This window comes from Acomys minous (genome assembly GCF_964271855.1).
Source record: "Acomys minous genome assembly, chromosome: 20".
Taxonomy (NCBI): domain Eukaryota; kingdom Metazoa; phylum Chordata; class Mammalia; order Rodentia; family Muridae; genus Acomys; species Acomys minous.
Genome location: NC_140502.1, coordinates 24,121,384 through 24,149,373, shown reverse-complemented (window position 1 = coordinate 24,149,373; position 27,990 = coordinate 24,121,384). Strand labels below are relative to the sequence as shown.

Genomic DNA, 27,990 nt, shown 5'->3' with positions numbered 1-27,990 from the left:
GGCGTGTCCGCCACCCCCGCCCCGCTAATCTCGCCACTCCCAAGATGGCGGCTCCACAAAGCCTCCCGCCCGGGGAAAATCTCGCGTTAGGCTTGGCGAGCGCGGCAGCTCTCGCGAGACGTCGCGTCAGGCCAGCTAAGCGTTGTGTGCTCCGCAGCCGGCGCGGCAGCTTCAGGTGGGGAAAGGTGATCGGTGAGGCGGGGGCGTTTGGCGGAGGAGGAGATGGGCGAGGGGGGCGCGGGCTGTGGCGCCGGCGGGGACCCGGCAGGTGTGGCGGCGGCCGCGGCCGGCGTGTGCAGAACCCGGGTTCGCCATGGCCGGAACCGGGCTGCCGGAAGCCAGCGGTGCAACTTGCCGGGGAAACTGAGGCTCGCGGGGGGCGGGGGAGGCGGGGGTGGAGATCCGGGCTTGTGCGGTGCGCTGAGGCCGCCTGTCCCCCCTCACCCCCCGCAGTCGCGGAAGATAATGTCGGACAGCGAGGACAGCAACTTCTCGGAGGTGGAGGACAGCGAGCGCAGCAGCGAGGCGGAGGAGGCCGAGGTCAGTGCCTGCCGCGGGTTCTCGGGGGGACGCGCTGCGCCTGGGGACAGGGACAGGGCACAGACCCCCCCCGTGGGGAGGCCGGGACTCGGAGCGCCCGGGGTCCCCCCAGATGGTCCGGAGAGATGGGGGAGGAGGCGAGTGGGGGTGCGTCGTGCGTTCAGACATCGTTGGTCGCTTCTTCGTCACGTACCAGAGTTGCAGCATTATTATTATTATTATTATTATTATTATTATTATTATTATTATTATTATTTTATTTTATTTTTATTATTATTAATTTGCGGTGCTAGGATTGAATTCAGGGCCTTTACTCGTGCTGGGTAGGTGGGCTGTCGTCGAGCTGCAGCCCCTCACCTATTAGTTATTTTTCTCCGTTTTTTTTTTGTTTTTTTTTTGCTTTTTGCTTTTTAGGTATGTCCAGTTATTCTGGAAAGGTTACTTGTGTTGCCTGCTGTGTGCCGGCCGCAGGTCTTTATCCTTGGGCTCTTGTAAATAGGTTGTGGTCGTTGTTGTTTTTCGAGACAGGGTCTCTCTGTGTAGCCTTGGCTGTCCTGGACTCATTTTGTAGACCAGGCTGGCCTTGAACTCACACTGATCCGCCTGCTTCTGCCTCCAGCCGGGCCAAAAAAAAATTTTTTTTTAAATGTAAGCAAACAACTGATTAAGTGAACACAGATTTGCTAATGTGAGTAAATAGAGCCACTATGTTTAAGACTCACAGGTTGAGCATCCTAACCTGAAAATCCAAAACCTGAAACTTCCTATATGGAGGCCAGCAATGGAAAATTCCATACACCTGACTTAATGTGACAGATCAGAGTCAAAACGGTGGAGCACTAAAAATTCTGTATTAAACTGCTGTGCAAAAAGTACATAAGAAACATGTATGGATTTATGTCATATCGTCCCATCCCAAGATGCTTCATTATGAATGTGCAAATATTCCAAAAAGATTCTCCAAGATCTGAAATCTATATTTTGGGTCTTTTTTCTTTTGTTTCTTACTTTCTTTTTTAAAAAATATATTTTATTAATTTATTCATATTACATCTCAATTGTTATCCCATCCCTTGTATCCTCCCATTCCTTCCTCCCTCCCATTTTCCCCTTACTCCCCTCCCCTAAGACTGTGACTAAGGGGGACCTTCTTTTTCTTTCTCTTTCTTTTTTCTTTTTCTTTTTTTTTGGTTTTTGAGACAGAGTTTCTTTGTGTAGCCTTGGCTGTCCTGGACTCACTTTGTAGACCAGGCTGGCCTTGAAATCAAAGCGATCCTCCTGCCTCTGCCTCCCGAGTGCTGGGATTAAAGGTGTGCGCCACAACACCTGGCTCTTTCTTTCCTTTCTTTCTTTCGTTTCTTTCTTTCTTTCTTTCTTTTTTTTGTGTGTGGTGGTTGTTATTGTTTTATTTGGGACAGGGTTTCTAGTCCTGACTGTTGTAGAACTCTCACCCTGTAGACCAGGCTAGCCTCAGAGATCTGCTTGCCTCTGCCTCCCAAACTCAGGATTAAAGGTGTGCACCATCACTCCCCCCAACCCCTTTCCTTTTAGTAACGGTGCTGGGGCTAGAACTCAGGGCTTTAGCTAGGCGTGGTGGCACACGCCTTTAATCCCAGCGCTCTGGAGGCAAAGGCAGGCAGATCACTGCGAGTTCAAGGCCAGCCTGGTATACAAAGCTAGTTCGGGACAGCCAGGGCTACACAGAGAGACCCTGTTTCAAAAAAACCCCAAAAAACAAACAAAAAAAAACTCAGGGCTTTGTACACACTAAGTGTGAGCACTACCACTAAGCTGCACTTCCTTCAAAATTAGGTGTGTGTGTGTGTGTGAGAGTGAGAGAGAGAGAGAGAGAGAGAGAGAGAGAAGAGAGGGGAGGCGGGTGGGGCGTGAGCCAGCGCAGGTGCTGTGCCACCAGGCCCTAAATTAACTTTTTTTCCTTTGCTATTTTGTGTTTGGGTGTGTTGTGTTCAATGCGTGACTCTGCTCCATATGCATGCAGTGCCCTGGAGTTAGGGGTGGTTGTGAGCCACCATGTGGGGGGTGGGGATTGAACCTGGGTCTCCCCATGAACTAGTGCTCTTAACCTCTGCTCCGTCTCTCCAGCCCACCTAACTGACTACTTAAGTGAGGTGTCAGTGTTTTCCAAGGTTTCACCGTGCACAATAGAAAAGCTCTGAGGAAGGAGCTGGGGACCCTGGTGTCATCATCATTTTCCGCCAGACAGTAAGCCAGGCTGCAAGTCTGTCCGCTCTTTAGTGGGAACCAGAGGGAAGTGACAGCGTGGAGCTCAGGGCATCTTCTGTGCAGCATCCCTGCTGGGAAGTGGCATCTCCTCCTCCCCTGTTACAGCACTGCCGTGACCCCTGGCCTCAGGCATGCTGTGCAGTGCTTACCACTAAGCAGTGTCGGCACCCCCTGCTCCTGGCAGAGATTAGAAAAGGGAAGGTGTCCTGGACCTGTGTCCTGGAGGGCATCAGGTTGGGGCTGTGTACAGATGTGTTTCTGTGGTCTGCTTGTCCTGTGTGGCTGTTTAGTTGCCAGTCTCTGAGCCTTTGGGGGCGGTCCTCTGCTCCCAGGCAGGGATGGGGGGTGCCATAGTGATTCAGGGCAGGTGGGGAAGTGACAGGACCGGCCTTTGCTCAAGCTGTAGCCCTGGGCCCTTGAGAGTGACTCACGGCTTCAGGTCACTGCTGGCACTTGTAGCCTGGTGGGAAGGAGAGCAGGTCCCTGGGTCCTTCCTAGCAGAGGTTTTTTACCGGGCATCTCATCAGGCTCATGAGCCATCTGTTGGCTGTTGATACCAAGCAGGGTGGCAGTGTGAGGCCTGCCCCGACTGAGGGAGACAGGGCCAGCTGTTCTGTGTTCTGTAGTAGTCAGGCAAGCAGCCGGCTTTGTGCTGAAGGGACCAGCTGGCTCCCATCCCCAGCCCCTTCATCAGCAAGGGCTGCAAGTGTGGCAACATTGTCTTATGTGTGTCTGTTATATTCAGCCATCGCTGTCACATACAGTCACGGCAGGGTGCCAGGTGTGGGGGGCCGTGCAGATACAGTCACGGCAGGGTGCCAGGTGTGGGGGGCCGTGCAGATACAGTCACGGCAGGGTGTGGGGGGCTGTGCAGATACAGTCACGGCAGGGTGCCAGGTGTGGGGGGCCGTGCAGATACAGTCACGGCAGGGTGTGGGGGGCAGTGCAGAGTGCTGGGATGAGACTAGCAGTGCAGTGCTGCCCACCGGGCTACTCAGTTCTTTGTGTCCTCCCTCAGCCTTTGGCTGTATGGTCCTCATTTATGCTTACAATTTCAGATTGTTTCCCAAACAAAACAACAACCAAAGACTGTGGTCCAGCCTCCAGGGAGCACAGCAGTGTGCAGGAGTCCTGCCTCATAGAAGAAGGCTCCAGAGGAGAAAAGGCTTCCCCGGGGCCCAGGCAGGGACACAATGGCAACATTGCTTGAAAGCGGCCTATGAAGTTGCTTTTTAAAATGTGAGACATTGGACTGGTGGGATGGCTCAGTGGGTGAGGGCACTTTGCTCCTAAGTTCAGGAACCTGTCCAGCCCCACACCTTATTTCTGACACAGTCTCAAGCTCACAGTTTCAGCTAGATTAGCTTGGCAGCGAGATCCTGGCGTCCATATCGTCTCTGCCTCAAACACTGTAGTTACAGGACCACATGGCCGTGCCCAGTTTATACCTGAGTGCTGGGGATTTGAACTCGGGTCCTCTTGTTTTCACAGTCAGTGCTCTGACTAGCTGAGCCAACCTCTTAGCCCTGCCCCCTTTTATGGTTTCTTGAGACATGCTCTGTGGAGCCCATGTTGTCCCCAAACTCTCAGTCATCCTCCTGCCTCAGTTTACTCAGTTTGTAAGTGGGATTACAAGCATGAGCCACCATGCCCACCTGTAAAAAGATATTTTTGAGGGCTGGAGAGATTGACTCAGAGGTTAAGAGCACTGGCTGCTCTTCCAGAGGTCCTGAGTTCAATTCCTAGCAACCACATGGCTCACAGCCATCTATAGTGAGATCTGGTGCCCTCTTGTGGCCTGCAAGTATACTAGCAGATACAATATTGTATGTATAATAGATAAATATTTTTTTTTAAAAAGCCATGCTGGATGTTAGATGGTATGAACACATTTACATTTTTTCAGGTGTCATAATCAATGATCTAATTAACCCCCTCCCCTTCTTTTTTGAGACAGGGTTTCTCTGTGTATCCCTGACTATCCTGGATTCACTTTTGTAGACATAGCTGGCCTAGAACTCACAGCAATCCTTCTGCCTCTGCCTACCGAATGCTGGGATTAAAGGCGTGCGCCATCCGGCGTGGCTTTGTGCTGGTTTTATACTCCTGGGATATGGTCCACTTACCAAGGGCTCACCCTAGAGCAGCCCTTCATAGAGAGCAGTGCTGTGGTGGATGCCATTGCTGAGGGCACAGAGTGTGGTGCAGGTCCTGGGGCTGCTGCTCAGTGATGGAGCTTGTGCTTAGCATTGGAATGACCCTGGGGTCCAGCCAACCAACCAAAAACCAAACAGAAACCTCCAAAATACACCCACATTGTACACAGTAGTTGTGCAGAACGGAATTCCAGAGGAATTACTTGTGAGGAACGGCGAGGAGAGAGGGCCGGGGAGCAGGCAGAGTGTGTGTCCTGCCGAGGAGCCAGGGCCAGAGACCAAATGTCAGGCTCAGCGGGCGTTGTCAGTGTGGATGGGGCTGGTTGGTTTGTTGTTTGTTTTTGTTGGGTTTTTTGTTTTTTTGAGATAGGGTTTTCTGTGTAGCCTTGGCTGTCCTGGACTCACTTTGTAGAATGTGTATTTTTAAAAGTCTTTTGGTCACATTTATCATTTATTAGTGGGAAAAATATTAATAATAACTAAATGAAGATGTATACAATTTATAATTTAAAATTTTGAGGTTGAACATGAATTAAAATGGAATGGAGAAGTATAAGTTTGTAAAAGATTTCTTTCCTCATTAAGACAGGGTCTCATTGTATACAGAGATCAGGATTGCCGCAGCATCAGAGTTCCCAGTGCTGAGATTAGAGGTATTCGTCACCACATCCAGTGTAAAGATCTTTACTTGTGCATGTGTGTGCATGTGTGTCCGTCTGTCTGTCTGTGTGACTGTATGGAGGATGCACCCAAGAAGAAAGGAGGGCTTTGGTCCCATGGCTTTAGAGTTATAGGCAGTTGTCTGTCTGTCTTCCCCCTCCCCCACAAGGTTTCTCTGTCCTGGACTTGCTCTGTAGATCAGGCTAGCCTTGAACTCACAGAGATCACCTGCCTCTGCCTCTGTGAGAGCTGGATTTCAGGCCTGAGCCCAGCTTGAGCTACGGGCACTTGTGAGCTACCCAGTGTGAAAGTTGGGAATTGAACCCTGGAACCATGGCTGAGGCCCAGAGCATTGCTAAATGTACACAGTGATACAGATAGATGTATTTGTTACTTTTCTTTTAAAAGATATTTTTTGGGGGCTGGAGAGAGGCTCAGAGGTTAAGAGCACTGCCTGTTCTTCCAAAGGTCCTGTGTTCAATTCCCAGCAACCACATGGTGCCTCACAGCCATCTATGGTGAGATCTGGCGCCCTCTGCTGGCCTGCAGGTGTACATGCAGGCAGAGCACTGTATACATAATAATAAATGAATAAATCTTTAAAAAAAGAAAAAAACAGGAAAAAGATATTTCTTTATTCTTTGACAGTTTCACATATGTATACAATGTACCTTTTTAGCCCCCTTCCTTGAGACAGGGTTTCCTCTTGTATCCCTGGCTGGGATGTAGGGGTGCTCCGCCACACCTGCCTGTGGTAGTGCCTCCTACACGCCTTCAAACACCCCTTCTTCTCCCTCAGGTGTGCCTCTCAGCTTTGTGTCCAATCTTTTTTTTTTTTAATATATTTTTTAAAAATTTATTTTTATTTACATTGGTGTTCTGCCACCAGGTACAGATGTGGGAGAGCGTCAGATCCCCTGTAACTGGAATTTCACACAGCTGTGAGCTGCCTTGTGGGTGCTGGGATTTGAACCCGGGTCCTTTGGAAGAGTAATCAGTGCTGTTAACCACTGAGCCAGCTCTCCAGCCCCAGTTCAATCTTTTTTTGAAACAGGTTTCTCTGTTCCCTTGGCTGTCCTGGACTGGCTTTGTAGACCAGGCTGGCCTCGAACTCACTGTGATCCACCTGCCTCTGCCTCCTGAGTGCTGGGATTACAGGCATCATTCTTTTTTTAAATCCACTGAATCCACATAGTGCTGCTTTCGTAAGCATCAACAGCCTTGTAGTGACCTCAGCACTGAAGGCAGATTACCATGACTCCCCAGCCGCCATAATTGCCAGTCGCTCCCCAGCCAACATCACAGTGCTCCCCCAATCTGGATGGATTTGATCTGATGCAGGCATCTGCAGCTGCTGTGGCTTCCGGAGTGCAGCGGCCACAGCACTTCACAGCACATCCCAGCCTCTGGCTCTTACATGCTCCCCTTCCCCCTAAGACAGGGTTTCTCTGTGTGGCCCTGGCTGTCCTGGACTCACTTTGTAGACCAGGCTGGCCTTGAACTCGCTGAGATCTGCGCCTGGCTGGCTCTTACATTTTTGCAGCCTCCTCTTCCTTGGCGTTCCGGAGCCTTGTGTCTCATTTATAACTGACACTCACTCAGTGGTCACTTACTCTCGTCACGTAGGCCACTTAGTCTGTAGTAGCCACTCCACTGTAAACACACCAACAGACCCCTTCCTTGCCTAGAGCATGGCTCAGTGCTCAAGAGCAGTTGCTGTTTAGAGAGAGGGCCTGGCTTCAGTTCCCAGCAGCAGTTTAAAACTCTCCTATCTCCACTTCCTGATGGCCTTTTCTGGCCACCAGTTATACAGGAGGTGTGTACATGTTGTGTAGGCAAAACATACATACACGTAGAAGAAATTAAAAACAAAACAAAAAGCTTCCTTAACCAAGGTAAAGAGCAGTGTGAAGCCGCAGCACATCAAGGTGGCCTAGCCACGGCAGCAGTGGCCTCAGGAAGCTGGTCATATGCATGGCACAGGAGCATGGGCGACAGCAAACATCTGCTCATCACAAAGTCTCGCCTTGTTATGGATGAGGACCTCGTGGAAGCTGCTGCGGGAGCTGTACTTGTCCTTGTTTCTGACAGGCTCTTATATGTAGCCCTTGTTGGCTGAGGTCTCTGTAACTAAGCAGCCCAAGTGCTAGGATAACAAGGGCTCTCCTGAGGCCTGGCTTCCGGCACCTAACCTTCACAGTGGGCTTGGGAGGCAGAGGCAGGTGGATTTGCTGTGAGTTCGAGGCCAGCCTGGTTTTCAAAGTGAGTTCAAGACAGGCAGGGCTCACAGAGAAACCCTGTCGCCAAAAAAAAAAGGGAGGGGAGGGAGGGGGCTTCACAGCCAGGTAACTGGAGGTGCTTTCGGGTAGGACAAGGATGTGACCTGAGGCCACACTGAACCATGTAGGGGATGTGTTAGGCAGCTTTGCACTCTGTGTCTGGTTGGAATATGGAGTTTCCTGGTGGTGCTTGCTTGGGTGTCCTTATCCCTTGCTCTCTGAGGTTGTGGGGCCAGGGTGTCTGAGGGGAAGGCCCGGCTTGTAGCCTGTAGCAGCATCCCTTTGCTGCTGTTGTTGTGGTTACTGTCTTGTTACTGTATCCAGCAAACATTGAAAAAGCCTTTAGTTGTCCCTGTATATGGATCCTGAGAGTGAGCCAGGAGGCACCGAGCCTTAAGCCCTGGTGGTAGGTTTTGTTTTACTTTCACTACACAGCCTGGAATTTACTATGTAGACCAGCCTGGCTTTGAACTCACAGAGATCCACTTGCCTCTGTCTCTTGAGAGCAGGGATTAAAGGTGTGCACCGCCATGCCCAGTTTAACCCCCCTCCCCACTAGAGTTTCTCTGTGTAGCCCTGGCTGTCCCGGAACTTGCTTTGTAGACCAGGCTGGCTTTGAACTCAGAGATCCACCTACCTCTGCCTCACGAGCTCTGGGATTAAAGGTCTGTGCCACCGTGCCTGGCTACCTATTCTTTTGTTTTGTTTGTTTGTTTGTTTGTTGTGTCTCTCTCTCTCCCTCTCTCTCTCTCTCTTTTTTTGTTTTGTTTGTTTGTTTTTTTGAGACAGGTTCTCTCTATGCAGCCTTGGCTGTCCTAGACTCAATTTGTAGACCAGGCTGGCCTTGAATTTACAGCAGTCCACCTGCCTCTGCCTCCCGAGTGCTGGGATTAAAGGCGTGTGCCACCACGCCCGGCCCTGCTTGTTGTCTCTTAAGCTATTTAGAAATAGCTAAGTGAATTTAAAGTAACATTGGACTGGAGAGATGGCTCAGTGGTTAATAATAGCACTTGCATGTCCAGAGGACCTGGGTTTGGTTTGTAGTATCCAGGCCATGTGGCTCACAGCTGCCTATAACTCTGGCCCCATTGGGTCTTACACCTTCTGGGCACCGTCACATGTCTGTCATCCACTCACACAGGCTGACTGCATGCACACATGCACACTGACAAGTCAAAATAATGACAGCTAAGTATGGTGATGCACGCCTTCAATTCCAGCACTTGCTAGGCAGGGGCAGACAGATCTCTGAGTTTGAGGCAGCCTGGTCTACAGAGTGAGTTCCAGGGAAACCTGCCTTGAAAAACCAACCCAAGCCAACCCAAACAAAGCAAGCAAATAAATAAATAAATAATAAGCAAAATTAAAATAAAAACAAGAACATACAAAAATACTGGGTAAATAGGGGGTGAGTTAGAGGTTGTTGCTTGGGCAGCAGATTATGTGGGCCTGTTTGTAACTGGCCCTGGACAGGGAGTACACACGGGGGCTTTGGCTTTGCATCCCTAGAGGAAGTCTAGGGAGGCAGCCCAGAGGCTGCTGCACGTGAGGAGTGCGCTCTGTCTGGACACAAGTTGAGAAGAAGCATCATGAGTAGAGGCGGCTGAGCACGGAAGCTGAGTGGCCAGTGACAGGCAGCAGCTGTCGCTCTAAGGTCCATCCAAAGCTGCTGCTCAGGTGAGAGAGTGGAGGCCAGCTGTGCTGGTTTACACCTGTATTCCAGAACAAGTTCACGGCCAGCACAGACGACACAGCTCCAAGGCAGTCTGCATTACTAAGTGACCCTGTCTCAGACGCGCGAGCGCGCACACGCACACACACACTCCCGGGAATAGAGTGTTGCAGCCTCAGGAGAAGAGGCAGCTGTGCTGACCCTTAGGTTCCTGTCAGAGCAAGTGCAGGGGATTAGCACTAGGGACACCCACATTGGTGAGTATCAAGCGCCTGAAACAGACCTAGAGATAGGAGGGGGCGCTTGAGGAAGCACACAGGTGAGGAACAGCCTCAGAGCAAGGGATCCCGTGAAGGGGTTGGTCCCAGGGTCGGGTGTGTGGCTGGGTCATACTGTACTGCCACGTGTGTGTGACATCAGGGCTCTTGGATTTAGGGATAGTAAAACCCTAGTGCCCTAACTGTGCGTGACCCTGCAGGTGGAGGAAGACCGACGGAGTGCCGCAGGCAGTGAAAAGGAGGAGGAGCCCGAGGAAGAGGAGGAAGAGGAAGAGGAGGAATATGATGAGGAGGAAGAGGAGGAAGATGACGACCGTCCCCCCAAGAAACCACGCCATGGGGGCTTCATTTTGGATGAGGCTGGTATGTTTCAGGGCCTGGAAGCATCGGGCAAGCTTGAAGGATACATGACATACAAGATAGTCTCTGGCTCCAGGTGTGTGTGAGTGTGTGTGTGTGTGTGTGTGTGTGTGTGTGTGTGTGTGTGTGTGTGTATACACGTACACGCACATGAGAGTGTATGGATTGGCCAGGCAGTGGCAGTGCATGCCTTTAGTCTCAGCACTCAGGAGGCAGATGCGTGCAGACAGAGTACCAACAGTGGGGATTGACTTGTGCTGAATGATTGCTTTCCGCTGAGTCATGTGCCTAGCGCCTCACTGCCAGGGGCTTGGCAAACTCGACACCACTGAGCCATTCCCTCAGCTCTTGTCACTTTATTCTGAGGCGAGGTCTCGATGAATTGCTTAGTCTGGCCTTGAACCGACCATGTAGCCGACACTGGCCTTGACCTTGCAGCTTTCCTGCAGATTCTGAAGCAGTTGCATGGCTGCCCCGTTGCACGGGCCGGACTCAAAATGCTGGGCTTACAGGTGTTTGCCACCATGCCCGCTGCGGTCTTTTGTTTGTTTGTTTGTTTATTCGTTTATTTATTTTTTGAGACAGGGTCTCTCTGTGTGGCCTTGGCTGTCCCGGACTAACTTTGTAGACCAGGCTGGCCTCGAACTCACAGCGATCCGCCTGCCTCTGCCTCCCCGAGTGCTGGGATTAAAGACATGCGCCACCATGCCAGGCTGTTTTTATTTTTGTTTTTGTTTGCCAGCTCTGGTCTTAATTTTCAGAAGGGCCTTTTGTAGGTTGGGTGGGGGGAGGTGACCTTTAGAGACAAGTGGGTCCACAGGACCCTTTCCCCACTGGCCCAGTTTGTGGCATGACCATGGTGAAGCGTCCTGCCCCTCAGAGCCTGCGTCCAGCGCGGTGGCCTTCTGGAGTTTGTCTCTCACAAGTGTTTCACTCTCCTGGCGCTGTGCTGAGGCCTCTTTCCCTCGAGCTGACCGTGGCGCTGTGCTGAGCCCTCCTCTCTCCCTCCTCAGATGTAGATGATGAATATGAGGACGAGGACCAGTGGGAGGACGGAGCTGAAGATATCCTGGAGAAAGGTGCGTGTGGGACCTGCCTACCAGGCCACTCTGAGGGCGGGCCGTGCCTGGGAGGGCGGCTCTCAGTTAGCCCCACCCCCACCCCACCCCCACCCTCTTCACCTTGCTTCTTTCTGTCCTTGCCAGAGAGACGGCACCCCAACCCTTTTCCTTTTAGGCCCATGAGTGGGGGGCGGGGACTGTTGTGTGGGTGGTGTTGTGGGTAGAGGATTCTGGGTATCCCTTTTGTGGGGTGTAGGGTGGGTGGGCTCTGTCCCACGAGACCCCCCACTTGCTGGGCCAGTGCCCCTCCCTGTTATTTTCCGTCTGTGCACCTCATACATTTCGGCTTCCCCACCCACCTGGTGCCTGGCCTTTCCTTTTGGTTTCGACCTTCCTGTGTCCCTCCCTCTCCCCACCCCATTGGTTGATTTCGCTGCTATAATTTGGCTCATACTTTGTCTACCCTGCACACCACTACCACCACCACCACCACTACCACCACCACCACCTTCTCCTCTTCCTCCAAGTAGAAGAGATTGAAGGTAAGAACTGGGCAGGTGTGGTCTGTGACCTCCCATGTCCTGTTTGGCCCTGGGGCTCTGACTCACATGGGGTGCAGGGTTAGGCAGTCTGGGTCCCCGACCTAGGAAGGTATACATTTCTGTGTTCATACGCCAAAATTGTGTAGGCAGGAGCGTGGGGAATGGGAGCTCAGGGTGTGCTTTGAGATGGAGCTGCTGGATGCCCCCAACAACCGCACCTGTCCCTGTGCACCTGTGATGAGAAGCAGGGAGCTGGCTAGGACAGGATGGGGGCGGTGGGGTCTCGGCAGCCAGGTGTCTTCCTGCCCGGGGCCGTTGTTTCCAGCCTGGCTCTCCCTGCGCCTCTGTTTCCAGCCTCCAACATCGACAACGTTGTCCTGGATGAAGATCGCTCTGGGGCCCGGCGTCTGCAAAATCTCTGGAGGTGAGCAAGTACGGAGGACGGTGGGAGCAGCTTCCTTGGACAGATGTAGGGCGCCTCAGCCTGCCCTCCCCTCTTCCACTTTCCTTCATGTCTGCTTTCCCCTCATATTCCAGGGACCAGAGAGAAGAGGAGCTGGGCGAGTATTACATGAAGAAATATGCTAAGTCATCTGTGGGAGAGACGTAAGTGTGGGGTCGCAGGGGGTCCCTAGGTGGGAAGCAGGTGGGGCCTGCACAGTGTCCTTGTCTTTAGCGCTGTGTTCTCCTCAGCGTGTATGGAGGGTCTGACGAGCTCTCGGATGACATCACCCAGCAGCAGCTGCTCCCAGGAGTCAAGTAAGACAGTGGCAGAGGGTGAGGTGGGAATCCCGAATGGGGTCAAGACACAGAAGTGTGAGGCAGCAGGACCCCTGTGTGCGTCAGTGAGAGTTGGTGCCTGGGCTGGAGGGGAAGATGTGCTGTGGCTCGTGACTCACTGAGCAGGCAGTTCTGGTAATCAGCATCCTTGTCTTCCTTACCCTGTGCTGTGTAGGGACCCCAACCTGTGGACTGTCAAGTGTAAGGCAAGTGTTCTTTCTGGGCATGGGCTGCGTGAGGGAGGACCATGTACCTTCTCTGGGTCTTCTTGGACAGCCAGTCTTATGGTCCTGTGACTGCCTCTCTGTGCTCCTCTCCGTGCTCCTCTCCGTGCTCCTCTCTGTGCTCCTCTCTTTGCTCCTCTCTTTGCTCCTCTCTTGTGCACCTCTCTCTGCTCCTCTCTGTGCTCTCTGTGCTCCTCTCTTGTGTTCCTCTTTCTGCTCGTCTCTGCTCCTCTCTCTGCTCCTCTCTGCGCTCCTTTTCCTACTGGCTGTCTCTTTCTCTTGACAGGTTTTTTTTTTTTTTTTTTAGATTTATTTATTTGTTATATATACAATGTGCTGCCTGCATGTGTATCTGCCCACCAGAAGAGGGCGCCAGATCTCACTATAGATGGCTGTGAGCCACCATGTGGTTGCTGGGAATTGAACTCAGGGCCTCTGGAAGAGGAGTCAGTGCTCTTAACCTCTGAGCCTCCTCTCCAGCCCCTCTTACCCTGTTTTTGCCCCTTTCTCCTCTCTTCTCTCACCTCCCTTAGTGTCTTTTTCTTACAGCCCCTCCCCCTCCATCTCTGTCCCCACCTTCTCCTGCCTCTTTTGTCTCCTGCCAGTTTTCCTGCGTCCTGCTCTGTCCCTCCACAGCTTTCCAACATCCATCTCTTTCTAGATTGGGGAGGAACGAGCCACAGCGATTTCCTTGATGCGCAAATTCATCGCTTACCAGTTCACAGACACAGTAAGTTGGGCGGTGGCTGACTGTGAGGACCAGGGCTAAGCCTGAGCGGAGGATGTGACAGGCACTGGGTGCCCTGGCAGCAGAGCTGTGCAGGGCCTGAGTGAGTGGACAGACTCGGTGTGCAGAGGCAGGGGGAGGGGGAACACAAACGAGAGCACTGCCTGGACTTAGGGACACTGCCTTCCCAGGGACTTTGCTTTTGTTGGTGTTGTTGGTTTTTAGCTGCAGAGACAGCTGAATGGGATTACAGGTGTGTGCCACTGTGCCCAGTGCTCTCTTTTTTCTCAAAAGTTTTTTCAAGACAGTTTCTCTGTGTAGCCTTGACTGTCCTGGACCTGCTTTGTAGACCAGGCTGGCCTCGAACTCACAGTGATCCGCCTGCCTGTGCCTCCCAAGTGCTGGGATTAAAGGTGTGCACCACCACCGCCCGGCTTAGTGGTATTTTCATGACATGTTCTGGAATTATAGCACATTGATGGTAGAGATCATAAACTTCCATACTGAAACACGTGTTACACTAACGGAGTTTACACGTGCTTACCACAGACTGAAGCAGGGGGATTGACATGTTGAAAGGCAGCCTGAACTGAAAAGAAAGATCTTGTTTTTAAAAAGTTTTAATTTTGACTCTGATCAACCTGTCAGTTTAATTTCTTAAAGTTTTTTTATTTTAATTTAAAGATGTTTGTTTATTTACTTATTATGTATACAGTGCTCTGCCTGCATGTGCACCTGCACACCTGAAGAGGGCGCCATATCTCACCGTAGATGGTTGTGAGCCACCATGTGGCTGCTGGGAATTGAACTCAGAACTGCTGAGCCTTTTCTCCAACCTTCAGTCGGTCATTTTTAAAGCTTCCGTATGGTTGCTGTGACCGTGTGCTTCTGTGGACTCAGCTCTTGGAGGAGAGGCAGAGAGTGGCAGTCCTGACTGTCCCTCCCACCTTTTTTGTCCAGCCCCTGCAGATCAAGTCCGTGGTTGCCCCGGAGCATGTGAAGGGCTACATCTATGTGGAGGCCTACAAGCAGACCCATGTGAAGCAGGCCATCGAGGGCGTGGGCAACCTGCGGCTCGGCTACTGGAACCAGCAGATGGTGCCGATCAAGGAGATGACCGACGTGCTCAAGGTGGTCAAGGAGGTGGCCAACCTGAAGCCCAAGTCCTGGGTCCGCCTCAAACGAGGCATCTACAAAGACGACATCGCTCAGGTGGGAGGAATGGACAGCCCGGCGGCCATGCTCCTGTACACTGCCCTCCTTCCTTCCCTCCCTAGCCAAGGGCCCAGAGCAGGGCCTCCCTCAGCCTAGTGACACAGGTGAGAGCAACTCTGAGACACAGGAGGTGCACGGTTGGTCCTAGGATAGTCAAAGGCAGATTGAGGAAAGACGGAGGAAGGGAGTGAGGTGGGGAAAGGCAGGCGTGGGCGGGGAGAGAGGTGGGCTCGCGGTTAGGAGCAGTGGTTACACTTCTAGAGGGCCTGGCTTTGATTCCGAGCACCACATGATGGCTCATGGGGCTGATGTGCCTCTGAGGGAGCCATGCACAGCATGATGCAGACACCCCCAACACACACATACCCCCCCCACACACACATACATACACACAAGATAAATAAAAGCAAGGTGGTGAGGAAAATGTAGTTCTGAGGTGCTAGGCCTTGTGGCCCGTTGTAAGTCCTTTGCTTTGCTCTGTTTTGTGGAGACGGGATCTTTTGGACTGGAACTTACTGTGTGGACCAGGCTGACCTCAAGCTCACAGACATGCCTCTGCCTCTGCCCCTGGAGTGTTGAGGTTAAAGCCTTGTGAGTCTCTGGCCTCACTGGAGGGCAGCTGGGAAGGTGCTATGGAGTGTAGTCCAACTTTTACATTTTCTTACGCAATGGCAAGTGAACCTAGGGCCTTACATGTTCTTGGCAAACGCTCTTCTGCTGAGCCACACCCCAGGCCCCTCAGAGGTAGAGTCGAGGCAGATGCTCTACTGCTGAGCCACACCCCGGCTGGGAAGGATGGGGCGCCTTACAGTTCAGAGCACAGAGGATGCACTAGAGTGTGAGAAAGAAGGGGCTGAGAATGACTGCCAGGCTTCCAAACCCATCACAGCTGCCTGCGTGCAGCGCTCGAGGCTGTGGGCTTGAGCCCCTGCACTGAAGGGGAAATGGAAGGAACCGGGCTGGGGCTGGAGCTCAGTTGGTAGGTGCTTGCCAGCATGTAGAAGGCCCTGGCTTTAATCCTCAGCCCTGAGTAAAACCAGGTATGGCGGTCCATGCCTATAATCCCAGCGTCAGGTGGTAGCTCAGTGTCATCCTCAGCTATTCAGCAAGCTTGATGCCAGCCCAGGCTGTGGAGCCCCTGCCTTTAAAAGAGAAGAACACTGCCAGCTGGTGGTGGCACACACCTCTAATCTGGAGGCAGAGGCAGGCGGATCTCTGAGTACTAGGACAGCCTGGTCTACAAAGTGAGTTCCAGAACAGCCAGGTTACACAGAGAAACCCTGTCTCAAACAAACAAAGAACAAGAAAAAGAAAATAGCCGGGCCTGGTGGCACATGATTTTAATCCCAGCACTCAGTAGGCAGAGGCGGGTGGAGCTCTGTGAGTTCAGGGCCAGCCTGGTCTACAAAGTGACATAGAAACTCTGTTTGGCTGGGGGCGGGGAAGTTACCCTAGGCTGTGGCTGAGCAGAGTGGGAGGTTATGGGGAGGGGCAGTTTGGAGAAAGCGGTCGTTACTAGGTGCTTCAGTGTTTGTGGACCTTTCAGACATTCAAGTGGGGAAGGCAGGTGTGTGGTATGTGTTCATTTCCAGCTCAAAGAAGTGGTGGGCAGGGAAGAGAGGCTTCTGGGCGTCTGAGCAAGCGGGTTTCTCCCTGTTCTCTGGGCGTTCCTTCTAGTACCTTGTCTGCAGCTTGCTAGGGTCATGCAGCCCAGCTGGGCCCTGCTGACCTGCGGCTTCCCCAGGTGGACTACGTGGAGCCCAGCCAGAACACCATCTCCCTCAAGATGATCCCGAGGATCGACTATGACCGCATCAAAGCCCGCATGAGCTTGGTACTGTAGCTGTGCTGCCTGCTGGGGACACTGTGTCTTTGCTAGCGACCACCCTCCTCCCTCACCTCTCCCACCCGCGGCCCTTGTCCTCCACAGAAAGACTGGTTTGCCAAAAAGAAGAAGTTCAAGCGGCCTCCACAGAGGCTCTTTGATGCCGAGAAGATCAGGTGTGTAGATTTTTTTTTCTTTACTTTTTTTGGTATTGAAGATTGAATGTAGGGCCTTGTGCATGCTACGCAAGCACTCTACCATGGAGCCACGTCCCAGCCTGTTGCACATTGCTAATAAAGATGACCTACTCTGTGTGTGTGTGTGTGTGTGTGTGTCTGTCTGTCTGTCTGTCTGTCTGTCTGGTCAGAGCAGCCCCAGACAAGAGAGAGGACACGGGTTTCTCTAATCTTGTTCTGGAGCTCGCTGTGTACGAGTGGCAGGCAGGTGTCTGGTGTGATGCTAGGGTGGACTTTAGGGCATTGAGCACACTGGCCACACCTTCTGCCATAGGGCCACACTGGAGCAGATAGCAGAGGGCCCTCAATGTGCCCAGTAGAGCACACTGCTCCCTTTGCCCAGACTCTCCATGTGGCAAAGATGGCTGAGGCAACAGCCATTCAAATGTTTTCTTATAGCGGCCATCATCTTCCCGTACTGGGGGCCTAAGCTGAATGCTTGTGCCCTATATTCTGAGTGAGGGGCCCTGATAGCTTGGGGCTGCATTGGGATCACAACCTTCAGTCAGCCTTGCTCTCAGCCACATTGAGCCCACCTTCCCTTTGCAAGATAATGATGTTCTGCGTCCGAGGTCACAGGGCTGGGGGTGTCTGCACAGCTGTGGTCGTGCAGGGACTCTTGCCCCTGCCCTCCAAGGATGGTGTTTGTTCTGAGAGCCTGCTGTGCGCCCAGCGTTGTCCAGTGAGCGAGGTGACCGCAGCAGGAGCGGACCTGCCAGTGACCAGTGATTAGCTGGCCCTTGGGGCCTGAGAAGTCATTTATGCCACCAAGGTTGTGTGCTGGACAGTCCTGAGCCGCCCCTTCTTTGTCCAGGAAAAGGAACACACACACACACACACACACACACACACACACACACACACACACACACACACACACACACTGCCTCTTAACTTCTTCTGTTCTCTCTGATACCCCAGGTCCTTGGGGGGTGATGTTGCCTCTGATGGGGACTTCCTCATCTTTGAGGGGAACCGCTACAGCCGGAAGGGCTTCCTGTTCAAGAGCTTCGCCATGTCTGCTGTGGTAATGCTCATGGGGTGGTGCAGCTCGTTTCCTCCTGGAACCCTGGGCTCCAGTGGTTTGTCCTGGGCAGTGGTTCTCAGCCCTGGATAGTGACACTGACCCCTGTCCTCCTCCTCCCTCACCCTGGGTCTCAGATCACAGAGGGTGTGAAGCCCACCCTGTCAGAGCTGGAAAAGTTTGAAGATCAGCCTGAGGGCATCGACCTGGAGGTGGTGACGGAAAGCACAGGTATCTGGTCCTGGCCCGGTGCCTGGCGGCGGTGGCGGAAAAAGGTGACTGTGGAGATGGGTGCTCAGTCAGCCCTGCACTGTCCCCCCAGGGAAGGAGCGGGAGCACAATTTCCAGCCTGGGGACAATGTGGAGGTGTGCGAGGGTGAGCTCATCAACCTGCAGGGCAAGGTGCTCAGCGTGGACGGCAACAAGATCACCATCATGCCCAAGCACGAGGACCTCAAGGTGACCTGCAGGGCTGGCCAGGGTGTGCGGCCACACAGGCCTGCACGGGTCCTCACGGCGGGGTGTGCGGCCATGGCAGGCCTGCACGGGTCCTTGAGGAGAGCATGTCTGGGCCTTTCTGTGTCTCCTGGCGCTCACGGGGCTGTTGAGAGTGCTCAGGCCTGCTTTCTGTGATTGGGAAGCAGGTATCTGAGAGGGTGTCAGGCCTGATCCTGCCTGTCTATAGAGGACTTTGTGGGTACATGCTGTGGCCTAGCTATGAGGGGAGACAATGTGACAGTGACCCCCATGCCTGTCTGTGACTGTTTATAAAAGGGAAGAAGAATACCTCCAAGGGATGGCACCCCACCCGCCCTACCTCACCTCACCCCCACCCTGCCCCACCCCACCCCGTCCCACCCCACCCCCTTGTGCATATGTGCGGCACTTAGGATGGAACCAGGGCTTTGTGCATGCTGGATATGTGCCCTGCTGCTTAGCCCCACCCCCATCCTCGCTGGTCGCTTCTAGGCAAGTGGTACACCACTGAGCTGAGCCTCACCCTGAGCCGGGCCTCCCCCCTCACTGGGGCTTCTCCACTGAGCCGGGCCTCCCTCCTCACTGGGGCTTCTCCACTGAGCCGTCTGCTGTGTCCCCTTTTGTTTTTTACACCTACTTCTGTGTACATGCATCATAGCACAGAGTCGTCTTCACCTTTTTAGGATTGAACTCAGGCTGACAGACTTGGCATAAATTCCCTTACTGCTGAACCATCTTGCTGGTCCCCTTTGCACTCTTTTTGTTTTGTTTTGTTTGATTTTTTAAAAAGGGTCTCCCTATGTAGCCCTGACTGAACTGGAACCCACTATGTAGACCAGGCTGGCCTTAAATTCAGAGGGACACACCTGCCTTTGCCTCCCAAGTGCTAGGATTAAAGGCGTTTCCACTATGCCCTGTTGATGCTAGGTTTAAGCTCTCCTTTATTTGGGGCATATACTGCCTCTACCTCCCCTCTCCACCCCTCAGCACGAGGAGCGAGAGGTTAGTGGGAGAGGGTGTGTAGCTGCTGTTGATGGTCGATTGAAGCCCCCTCTGACTTTCTGTCTCCCTGTCCTGCCGCCCCCTCTGCCGTCTCCCAAGCATTCCTCGCCTTCTCTCCGTCTGTGTCCTCACCTTTTCTCTTCTTTCTCCGTCCTCTCCAAATTGCCACACTTTCTAGCTCTCTGAGCTCTGGTATTTATACCCTTCAGTGTCCTCAGAATGAAACTAACCGTGGCAGGCGAAGCCCACACCCTGCACGAGGCACTTAGCAGCTGTGCTAAAATTCTACACTTGGGACTAAAACAAAAACATGTTTACATAACATAACTGAGCTGGGTTTTTTTGTTTTTTGAGACAGGGTCTCTCTGTGTAGCCTTGGCTGTCCTGGACTCGCTTTGTAGACCAGGGTGGCCTCGAACTCACAGTGATCCGCCTGCCTCTTCCTCCTGAGTGCTGGGATTAAAGGTGTGCGCCACCACCGCCCCCGCTATGAGTTTTTAAAGATTGATTGATTATGTATACAGTGCTCTGCCTGCATGTACACCTTCAGGCCAGAAGAGGGCACCAGATCTCACTATAGATGGCTGTGAGCCACCATGTGGTTGCTGGGAATTGAACTCATAACCTTTGGAAGAGCAGGCAGTGCTCTTAAGCCTCTGAGCCATCTCGCCAGTCCCTATAACTGAGTTTTAAAAGAAATCAAAACCTCCATTACAATGCCCAGCGACTTTTTACTGTAAGAAAGTTTAATTCCTGTGTCTATGAGGAAGGAGGACTAAAGCTCAGGTTGTCAGGCGTGGCGGGAAGGTGCCTTACCCACGCTGAGCTGTCTCGCTGGTTTGTGGGGTCGATTTGTTTATTTTTGTTTCTGTTTTACTTTTGAGTCAGAGACTTCCTAAGTTACCCAGGCTAGCTTGAACCTGAACTTGTGGTGTGGTCCTCCTGCCTCATCCTCTCTACTAGCTAGAATGACCAACTTACAACCACCAGGTTCTCGTTATGGGATGTTTTCTGATGTGTTGTTGAAGCTCTGATTTCCAGTCTGTCGTGAGAATTTTTTTTTTTTAAAGATTTATTTATTATGTACACAGTGCTCTGCCTGCATGTACACCTGCAGGCCAGAAGAGGGTGCCAGATCTCACTATAGATGGCTGTGAGCCACCATGTGGTTGCTGGGAATGGAACTCAGGACCTCTGGAAGAGCAGACAGTGCTCTTAACCCCTGAGCCGTCTCTCCAGGCCCCATGACATGGTTTCTTTTTTGTTGTTGTTTCTGAGGGGCAGCATGTCTGGGTCTCATTGGGCTGAGGGTTTGACTATGGAGTAACCTGAAGTCAGTCTGCTTTCAGTCACACAGTGTGCGTGCACACACATGTATGAGGAGTTATTGGTACCAATATTCATCTTGGGCTAGGGAACAGCATCAAAAGACTGATCCTAGAAAGTTCCATGTATTGAGGACAAGCTGGCCTGTGCGTTGAGCATGTGCATGTGGCTTATGGGGTAAAGGTTGTCCACCTGCAGAGCAGCTGCTGGACTAGTGTCTCAGACGGCCTCGGGGGCGGTGGTGGTGGGCAAGCTGTTCTCTCAGGTCTCTTCTGAGACTGAGGTGTTGCTAGAGCTGAGGGGGCAGCTGACGACAGCTTTTCTCGAGTGCTCACTGTCCCATGGCCGAATCTCCCAGGACATGCTTGAGTTCCCAGCCCAGGAACTTCGGAAGTACTTCAAGATGGGGGACCATGTAAAGGTGATCGCTGGCCGATTCGAGGGTGACACAGGCCTCATCGTGCGGGTGGAGGAGAACTTTGTCATTCTTTTCTCGGACCTCACCATGCATGAGGTAAGTGCCAGGAGGAGTGTGGCAGAGGCAGGCTACCAAGGGGGGACCGTGGTAGGTAATTCCTTGGGGCCTGCCTCATCCCCTTCACTGTCACTCCACAGCTAAAGGTGCTGCCCCGGGACCTGCAGCTCTGCTCAGAGACAGCCTCAGGTGTGGATGTCGGGGGCCAGCACGAGTGGGGTGAGCTGGTGCAGCTGGACCCCCGCACGGTGGGCGTCATCGTGCGGCTAGAGCGAGAGACCTTCCAGGTGTGCCTTACGCTCCTAGTCCAAGAGCCCCACATCCTAGGGAGCAGCGGGGCGCAGTGTGGTGGGTTGTAGATCTGGCAGTGCTTCCTGAAGCCTGCCTGTGTAATGCTGGCAAGTAGCCTGTTACTTCTCCTGTCTGCCTCACATTCACACCTAGGTATGTGGAGGTCTACCTCATTGGCCGTGACATTGGATGTGCCCCCCAATGTTCGGTGCTTGTGCAAAGATGGAGTGCTACAGTTGCACACTTCTGCCCTCCCCAGCCCATGTGTGCATCAGCAACAGTGCCTAGGGCCCCGGCTCTGTGTCAGCTCCATTGCTGCTGTCCTGGGGGTGACCCTAGCCTCATGGCTGACCCTGTCAGGGCTGCTGCAAGGAGGAGCTGTGGTTGTGTTCCTTCCTCTCAGGGGAGTGTGTGAGCAGTTTAGCAGGGGTGATAAGCAGTGGCTTCTCCTCTCATGACGCTGATGCTCAGGCAGGAAGGTAGAGCCTCCTCCCAAGAGCCCCCTCCCGTGTAGCTGAGGGTGGCCTTGAACTCCTCATGCTCCTTCTTCCACTCTGAGTGCTGAGGTTATAGGCATTGACCCTGAGACTCAAACACAGAGCTTCATGCATGCTAAGCCAGCACGCTGTGAACTGAGCTACACCTCAGCCTCCCCTAGGGTCTCCTAGAATGATCTAGAATGCTGTGGCTGACGTAGTGCCTGGTGGGTGGTGCTATGACTTTGCCCCATGAGCATGCGGTGAGGATGCTGTGTGGGGCTCAGCAAGGACGGACAGCTCCCCTCATGCCCTCGCCTCTCCTCTGCGCCCTTCTCCCTCCACAGGTTCTGAACATGCACGGGAAGGTGGTGACCGTCAGGCACCAGGCTGTGACTCAGAAAAAGGACAACCGCTTTGCTGTGGCCCTGGACTCAGACCAGAACAACATCCACGTGAAGGACATCGTCAAGGTCATTGACGGCCCCCACTCAGTAAGTGTCTGCCCCGGCCTGCGTCTGAGAGAGGTGAGGTGCGGCCTGCCCTGCCCAGCACATGACCCTCCTCTCCTGCCAGGGCCGCGAGGGTGAGATCCGCCATCTGTACCGCAGCTTTGCCTTCCTGCATTGCAAGAAGCTGGTGGAGAACGGCGGCATGTTTGTGTGTAAGGCGCGGCACCTGGTGCTGGCCGGGGGCTCAAAGGTGAGCACATCGGCCCAGGAGGGGCAAGGCTAAGAGTGTGGTTGTTACTGCTGACTTGCTGGGGAAGGTAAGAGGGTTTCTCTGGGATTTTGAGCTGCTCTCCTGCCATTTGTCGTTCACTTTGTGGGGTACTCTTGGTGTACCTTCAAAGGACATAAACGTCTCTCCCCTCCTGGAGCTGAGACTCTGGGGTACAAGTGAAACCGTGAGGTGAGGGCAGGCTTTTACTTTCAGGGCTCCCTTTCCCTGGTGCCCCTCTTCCTGGAAGAGGTGGTAGAATGCAAAGCTAGAGACAGAGTGAAGGAGTACAGCGCCACAGGGACGGGAGTCGCCATTGCGAGGCCCTAAGACAGACTGCAGGGAAGTTGTGCAGAACCAGATGTCGGGAAGAAGCCCTGAAGCAAGATGGTCCAGCCCACGCCTGCAGTGCCAGGGCTTGGGAGGGGGCAGGAGGCAGCCTAGGCTACCTCATCCGTTCTTGGCTACATAGCAAGTGCAAAGCCAGCTTGAACTAGGCAAGGCCTGTCTCAAAAATAAAAATAAGAATGTAAAAATGAGGACGTCAGTGCCCTGCAGATGAGATGGCTTGTGCCCGCGACTTGTGGTTTTATGTCACTAGGGACTTACATTTCTGACTCATGATGGTTGCGATGCAGCTCTTGGTGTGGGGAGACCAGAAGTCTTGATGGGCAGGCATACAGAGGCAGAGGGTGGCACTTCCTGTCCTAGGAGATGAGGATTTGCCCCTAGAAGAAGCGGGGATGATTGCTGGACTGCTACAAGCAGGATCTAGTCCTGGCGTTGTGGGGAGAGGGCTGGAGGCCTGTCTCCTTCATCTCTTGCCTGGCTGTTCATTCTTTATCCCTCTCTCAGCCCCGGGATGTGACCAATTTAACTGTTGGTGGCTTCACTCCTATGAGTCCCCGGATCAGCAGCCCCATGCACCCCAGTGGTGAAGGTGAGATGGGGTCAGAGTTCAGAGGTTAGAAGGGGGGAACTTTGGCTGTTGAACCTGAGATCCTTGGCCAGAGTGGAGTCAGGAAAGGACTCGAGAGTACGTGGAGGAGGCTCCTACCAACTTGGGATAGCTCAGGCTGGTAGAGAGCTTTGAGGATGTCCTGCTGTGGGCTCAGGACAAGAGGGAAAGCCGTAATTCCTGGAGCCCCCCAGCGTCCTCCCACCCTGCAGGTCAGCATGGCGGCTTTGCTAGCCCAGGTGGTGGCATGAGCAGGGGCCGAGGGCGAAGAGACAACGAGCTCATAGGCCAGACTGTGCGCATCTCCCAGGGACCCTACAAAGGTGAGCGGCGCAGTGCGGGGGGGCAGGCGCTGTGGCGGAGGCAGTTCTACCCACCTGACTGCCTCATTCCTCACAGGCTACATTGGTGTGGTGAAGGATGCCACGGAGTCCACAGCCCGAGTGGAACTGCACTCTACTTGTCAGACGATCTCTGTGGACCGCCAGCGGCTCACCACCGTGTATGTTTGGGCTTGGGGAAGGCAGTGTGGGGTTGATGGGTCGGCCTCGGGAAGGCCACCACGAGGGTGCTGGGCACCCCACCTACTGCACTGGTCCTGTGTCCACAGCGACTCCCAGCGTCCAGGCGGCATGACATCCACCTACGGACGGACCCCCATGTATGGCTCTCAGACGCCTATGTACGGCTCTGGCTCCCGAACACCCATGTATGGCTCACAGACACCTTTGCAGGATGGTAAGTGTGTCCAGATACTAGGCATGAAGCCGAGGGGGGCGGGCAGCATAGAGTGAAGATCGTGCTTCCTTCCTCCGTCCAGGTAGCCGCACTCCTCACTATGGCTCACAGACGCCCCTGCATGATGGTAGCCGTACTCCTGCTCAGAGTGGGGCCTGGGACCCCAACAACCCGAACACGCCTTCCAGGTGAGGGTCGCTTGTGGAAGAGCGGTGCTGGCGAGGGCGTGAGTGCTTGTGTTGAGTGTTGTGCTCCGGCCTGGTCCCCGGCCCAGCGTGGGCACAGCTGGGAATACGCGTCCTGCCCGAGTCCTCAGCCTCAGCGTACAGTGACTGCTTGCAGTGTTGCCCGTGTGTGATGCTGAGCAGCCAGCCTGGTCCCTCTGCACCATGGACTCTGCTGTGGAGTGGCTTTGTGGCAGAAGAGCCTGTGGCCGGGGCTTTGCTTCAGTTGCGGGTCCAGTTTGTAGCGCTGCTCTTCAGGCATTGTCAGACTTGTTTCCACACGTCATTCTCAACAGACTTCTGTCCCCACCAGGGCTGAGGAGGAATACGAGTATGCCTTTGACGACGAGCCCACCCCATCCCCTCAGGCATACGGGGGAACCCCGAATCCCCAAACACCCGGCTACCCAGACCCATCATCCCCCCAGGTCAATCCACAGTACAACCCGCAGACACCAGGGACGCCGGCCATGTGAGTCCTCCAGGGCTGAGCCCGAGAGCCCTGCACACAGCCGCCCACTGCACAGCTGCTTGCCGCCCCGCCTCCTGACCCTTTCTGTCGAGACTAGTGCCTGCTCTTCTGTCTGCAGGTACAACACGGACCAGTTTTCCCCCTACGCTGCCCCCTCTCCACAGGGGTCCTATCAGCCCAGCCCCAGCCCCCAGAGCTACCACCAAGTGGCACCAAGCCCAGCAGGCTATCAGAATACCCATTCCCCGGCCAGCTACCACCCCACACCGTCTCCCATGGCCTATCAGGTATGCCATGTCACAGAAGGTGGGGGTCGGGGGGGTGGGGAGCGCTTCGGTGGGACTCAGTGGGGATGGCCAGGCTGGTGACTACTCTCTTCCTTCAGGCCAGCCCCAGCCCCAGCCCTGTTGGCTACAGTCCGATGACCCCCGGAGCTCCTTCTCCGGGAGGCTATAACCCACACACACCAGGCTCAGGTATTGAGCAGAACTCCAGCGACTGGGTGACCACTGACATCCAGGTGAAGGTGCGAGACACCTATCTGGACACACAAGTAGTGGGGCAGACAGGAGTCATCCGCAGTGTCACGGTAAGTGGGGTCCTAGGGGCTGGGCAGGCACCCAGCTCTGGAGGCCCATTTTGTCTGTGGTGTTGTAGATGGAGCCCTGACTTCACACGTGCATGAATGTGCTCTAGCATTGCACCATGTCCCAGCTTACTGTTCATAGTTAGGTTTCATTGTACAACTATCAAGTGTGCTGTGCGGTGATGTGGGCAGATGTGGCAGGCTGGGGGAGGGGACAGACAGATGTGGAAGGCTGGCGGGGGAGGGGACGGATGTGCCAGGCTGGGGGGAGACAGACAGATGTGGAAGTCTGAGGAGGGGACAGACAGATGTGGCAGGCTGGGGAGTGCTGCATCATGTGCTCACAGCTCAGGCTGTGGCCCCGGGCGCCCAGCACACTCGGATGTGGTGACTTAGAGTCAAAGATGAGCTCCTTAGGGGTGGCCGAGAGGTCCCCAGCCCACTGGCTCCCTGGGTTCCCACGCTTTGCACATGCCACCCCAGTCAGCCTTCAGGAAACAACTGTAGTCTCAGCTTGTGTTAGGAGTCTGTGGAGCTTTTCATGTTACCCACCTGTTGCCTAAAAATTGAGCGCCAACCCTAGCTTGCATAGTAACAGTTCTGTTTGGGGCTGGGGGTGCTGTGCCCCTTGTGAACCCTCACGTCGATGTTCTGCAGCTCTAGGCCCTATCCTCACAGACCTCACATCGTGTTGTGGTAGAGATGTGCCTAGAGTGGGCAGAATTGGGATGGGGAGCCCAGAAGGCTTGGGGAACAGGGTGAGCTGAGAGAGGAGCCAGGGAGCACTTCCTGGAGATGACACTGAAGCTGAGCCCTGAGGAGGAAACAGAGTCAGCCAAGAGCCGGGTGTGGTGGCACACGCCTTCAGTCCTAGCACTCGGGAGGCAGAGACAGGAGGATCTCTGAGTTTGAGGCCAGCCTGGTCTACAAACTGAGTTCCAGGGTAGCCAAGGCTACACAGAGTAATCTTGGTTTTTTGTTTTGTTTTTTTTGTTTTGTTTTTCGAGACAGGTTTTCTCTGTGTAGCCTTGGCTGTTCTGGACTCACTTTGTAGACCAGGCTGGCCTCGAACTCACAGTGATCCGCCTGCCTCTGCCTCCTGAGTGCTGGGACTAAAGGCGTACGCCACCACACCCGGCAGTAATCTTGTTTTTAAAAAAACAAAACCGTAAAATCCCCAGGGGGAGGGAAGGTGAGCAGAGCGGCTGGGCTCGCTCAGCCTGGGCAACTGGTACTGTTGAGAGGACACTGAGGAGCCACAGGACAGCGGGCGGACCCGAGCTGACGTGGGCCTGCTTCTCCAGTTGCAGTCGCATGGATAGATTGGGATGGTGACACTGGTGTCAGGGAGGCAGGGAAGGTCGGGGTGCTCTGTGGCAGGGCAGTGGAGAAGGGAGGGTGGGGAGCATGGTGAGGTAAGTGTGGCTGGGGTCAGGGCTGCCGAGGCGGCTGGGGGAACAGCAGTGGAGAGGCCAGGCTAGTTTGTGCGAGCAAGTCTTCCTCTTCATCTGACTTTGTTGTTGGGGTTTATTTGGTTTGTTTGGTTTGGTTTTGAGACAAGGTCTCATTATGTAGCCCTGACTACTAGCCTGGAACTGGATGTACAGCCCAGCTCAGCATGGTGCCTTTAATTCCAGCACTTGAGAGGCAGAGGCAGGCAAATATCTGAGTTCAAGGCCAGCCTGGCTATACAGAGAAACTCTGTGGAAAAAACAAACAAACAAAAGCAGGAAAAACAAAACAAAAGAGGAAGCAAGCAAACCACAGATACATAGGTGAGGCAGACTAGCCTGGGCTCCACAGAGGTCCTTTTGCGTCTGCCGGGTCTCTGAGTGCCGAGTTTAAGGTATATTAAGGTATGTGCCACAATGTCTGGCTCTCTTTTGACCTGACTGAGCTGCATTTAGTGGGTCCCTCGGTCTCCTTAAATGCTTACCCTGATGCCCGGCCTGTGGGGGCTGGAGCGTGGGCTCCAGATTGCGGTGAGCGCACAGGCTGAGCAGCAGGCTCTCCTTCCCTGCAGGGCGGCATGTGCTCCGTGTACCTGAAGGACAGCGAGAAGGTGGTCAGCATCTCCAGTGAGCACCTGGAGCCCATCACCCCCACCAAGAACAACAAGGTCAAGGTGATTCTGGGCGAGGACCGAGAGGCCACCGGGGTCCTGCTGAGCATTGATGGCGAGGACGGCATCATCCGAATGGACCTTGAAGACCAGCAGATCAAGATCCTGAACCTCCGCTTCCTGGGGAAGCTGCTGGAGGCCTGAAGTGCGTGTGTGCAGCCAGGCCCAACACTTGACTGCGTTTCCTCTTCCTCCCTCCCTGACTCTCTAGGTACCAGCGTAGTTTGAGGAAGGTCCCGCCTTCCTGCTGTCCCAGCTGCCCTTGTGCTCAGGGCGCTGATTAAAAAGAAGCTGGATGAA

General features: G+C 53.9%; 1 protein-coding gene across 5 annotated transcripts; it reads left to right on the top strand.

Moving 5' to 3' along the window:
* Nucleotides 1-28: 28 nt before the first annotated feature.
* SUPT5H (SPT5 homolog, DSIF elongation factor subunit) lies at nucleotides 29-27,990 on the top strand. 5 transcript variants are annotated; one of them, XM_084771064.1, is made up of 29 exons: nucleotides 29-175; nucleotides 454-540; nucleotides 10,030-10,192; nucleotides 11,203-11,268; nucleotides 11,781-11,792; nucleotides 12,147-12,216; nucleotides 12,330-12,398; nucleotides 12,486-12,551; nucleotides 12,748-12,778; nucleotides 13,458-13,526; nucleotides 14,484-14,735; nucleotides 16,483-16,572; nucleotides 16,669-16,739; nucleotides 17,721-17,826; nucleotides 17,961-18,054; nucleotides 18,146-18,282; nucleotides 20,987-21,142; nucleotides 21,244-21,390; nucleotides 22,218-22,364; nucleotides 22,447-22,572; nucleotides 23,446-23,530; nucleotides 23,761-23,871; nucleotides 23,948-24,050; nucleotides 24,159-24,286; nucleotides 24,369-24,474; nucleotides 24,824-24,982; nucleotides 25,101-25,269; nucleotides 25,368-25,571; nucleotides 27,592-27,990. In XM_084771064.1, exons 2-29 carry the CDS (start codon nucleotides 466-468, stop codon nucleotides 27,832-27,834), a joined length of 3,255 nt encoding a protein of 1,084 aa, XP_084627190.1. In that variant the 5' UTR covers nucleotides 29-175; nucleotides 454-465; the 3' UTR covers nucleotides 27,835-27,990. The 5 variants fall into 5 exon arrangements, with proteins under 5 accessions (XP_084627190.1, XP_084627192.1, XP_084627193.1 ...); XM_084771065.1 differs by having other exon boundaries at nucleotides 71-192; XM_084771066.1 differs by lacking the exon at nucleotides 11,781-11,792.

Coding starts and splice junctions, on each gene's coding strand:
- SUPT5H (XM_084771064.1), top strand. CDS start 466: ATGTCGGACAGCGAGGACAGCAACTTCTCGGAGGTGGAGGACAGCGAG. Junction 12,552..12,747: donor CAGCTGCTCCCAGGAGTCAA/GTAAGACAGTGG, acceptor TGTGCTGTGTAG/GGACCCCAACCTGTGGACTG. Junction 18,283..20,986: donor CCAAGCACGAGGACCTCAAG/GTGACCTGCAGG, acceptor CGAATCTCCCAG/GACATGCTTGAGTTCCCAGC.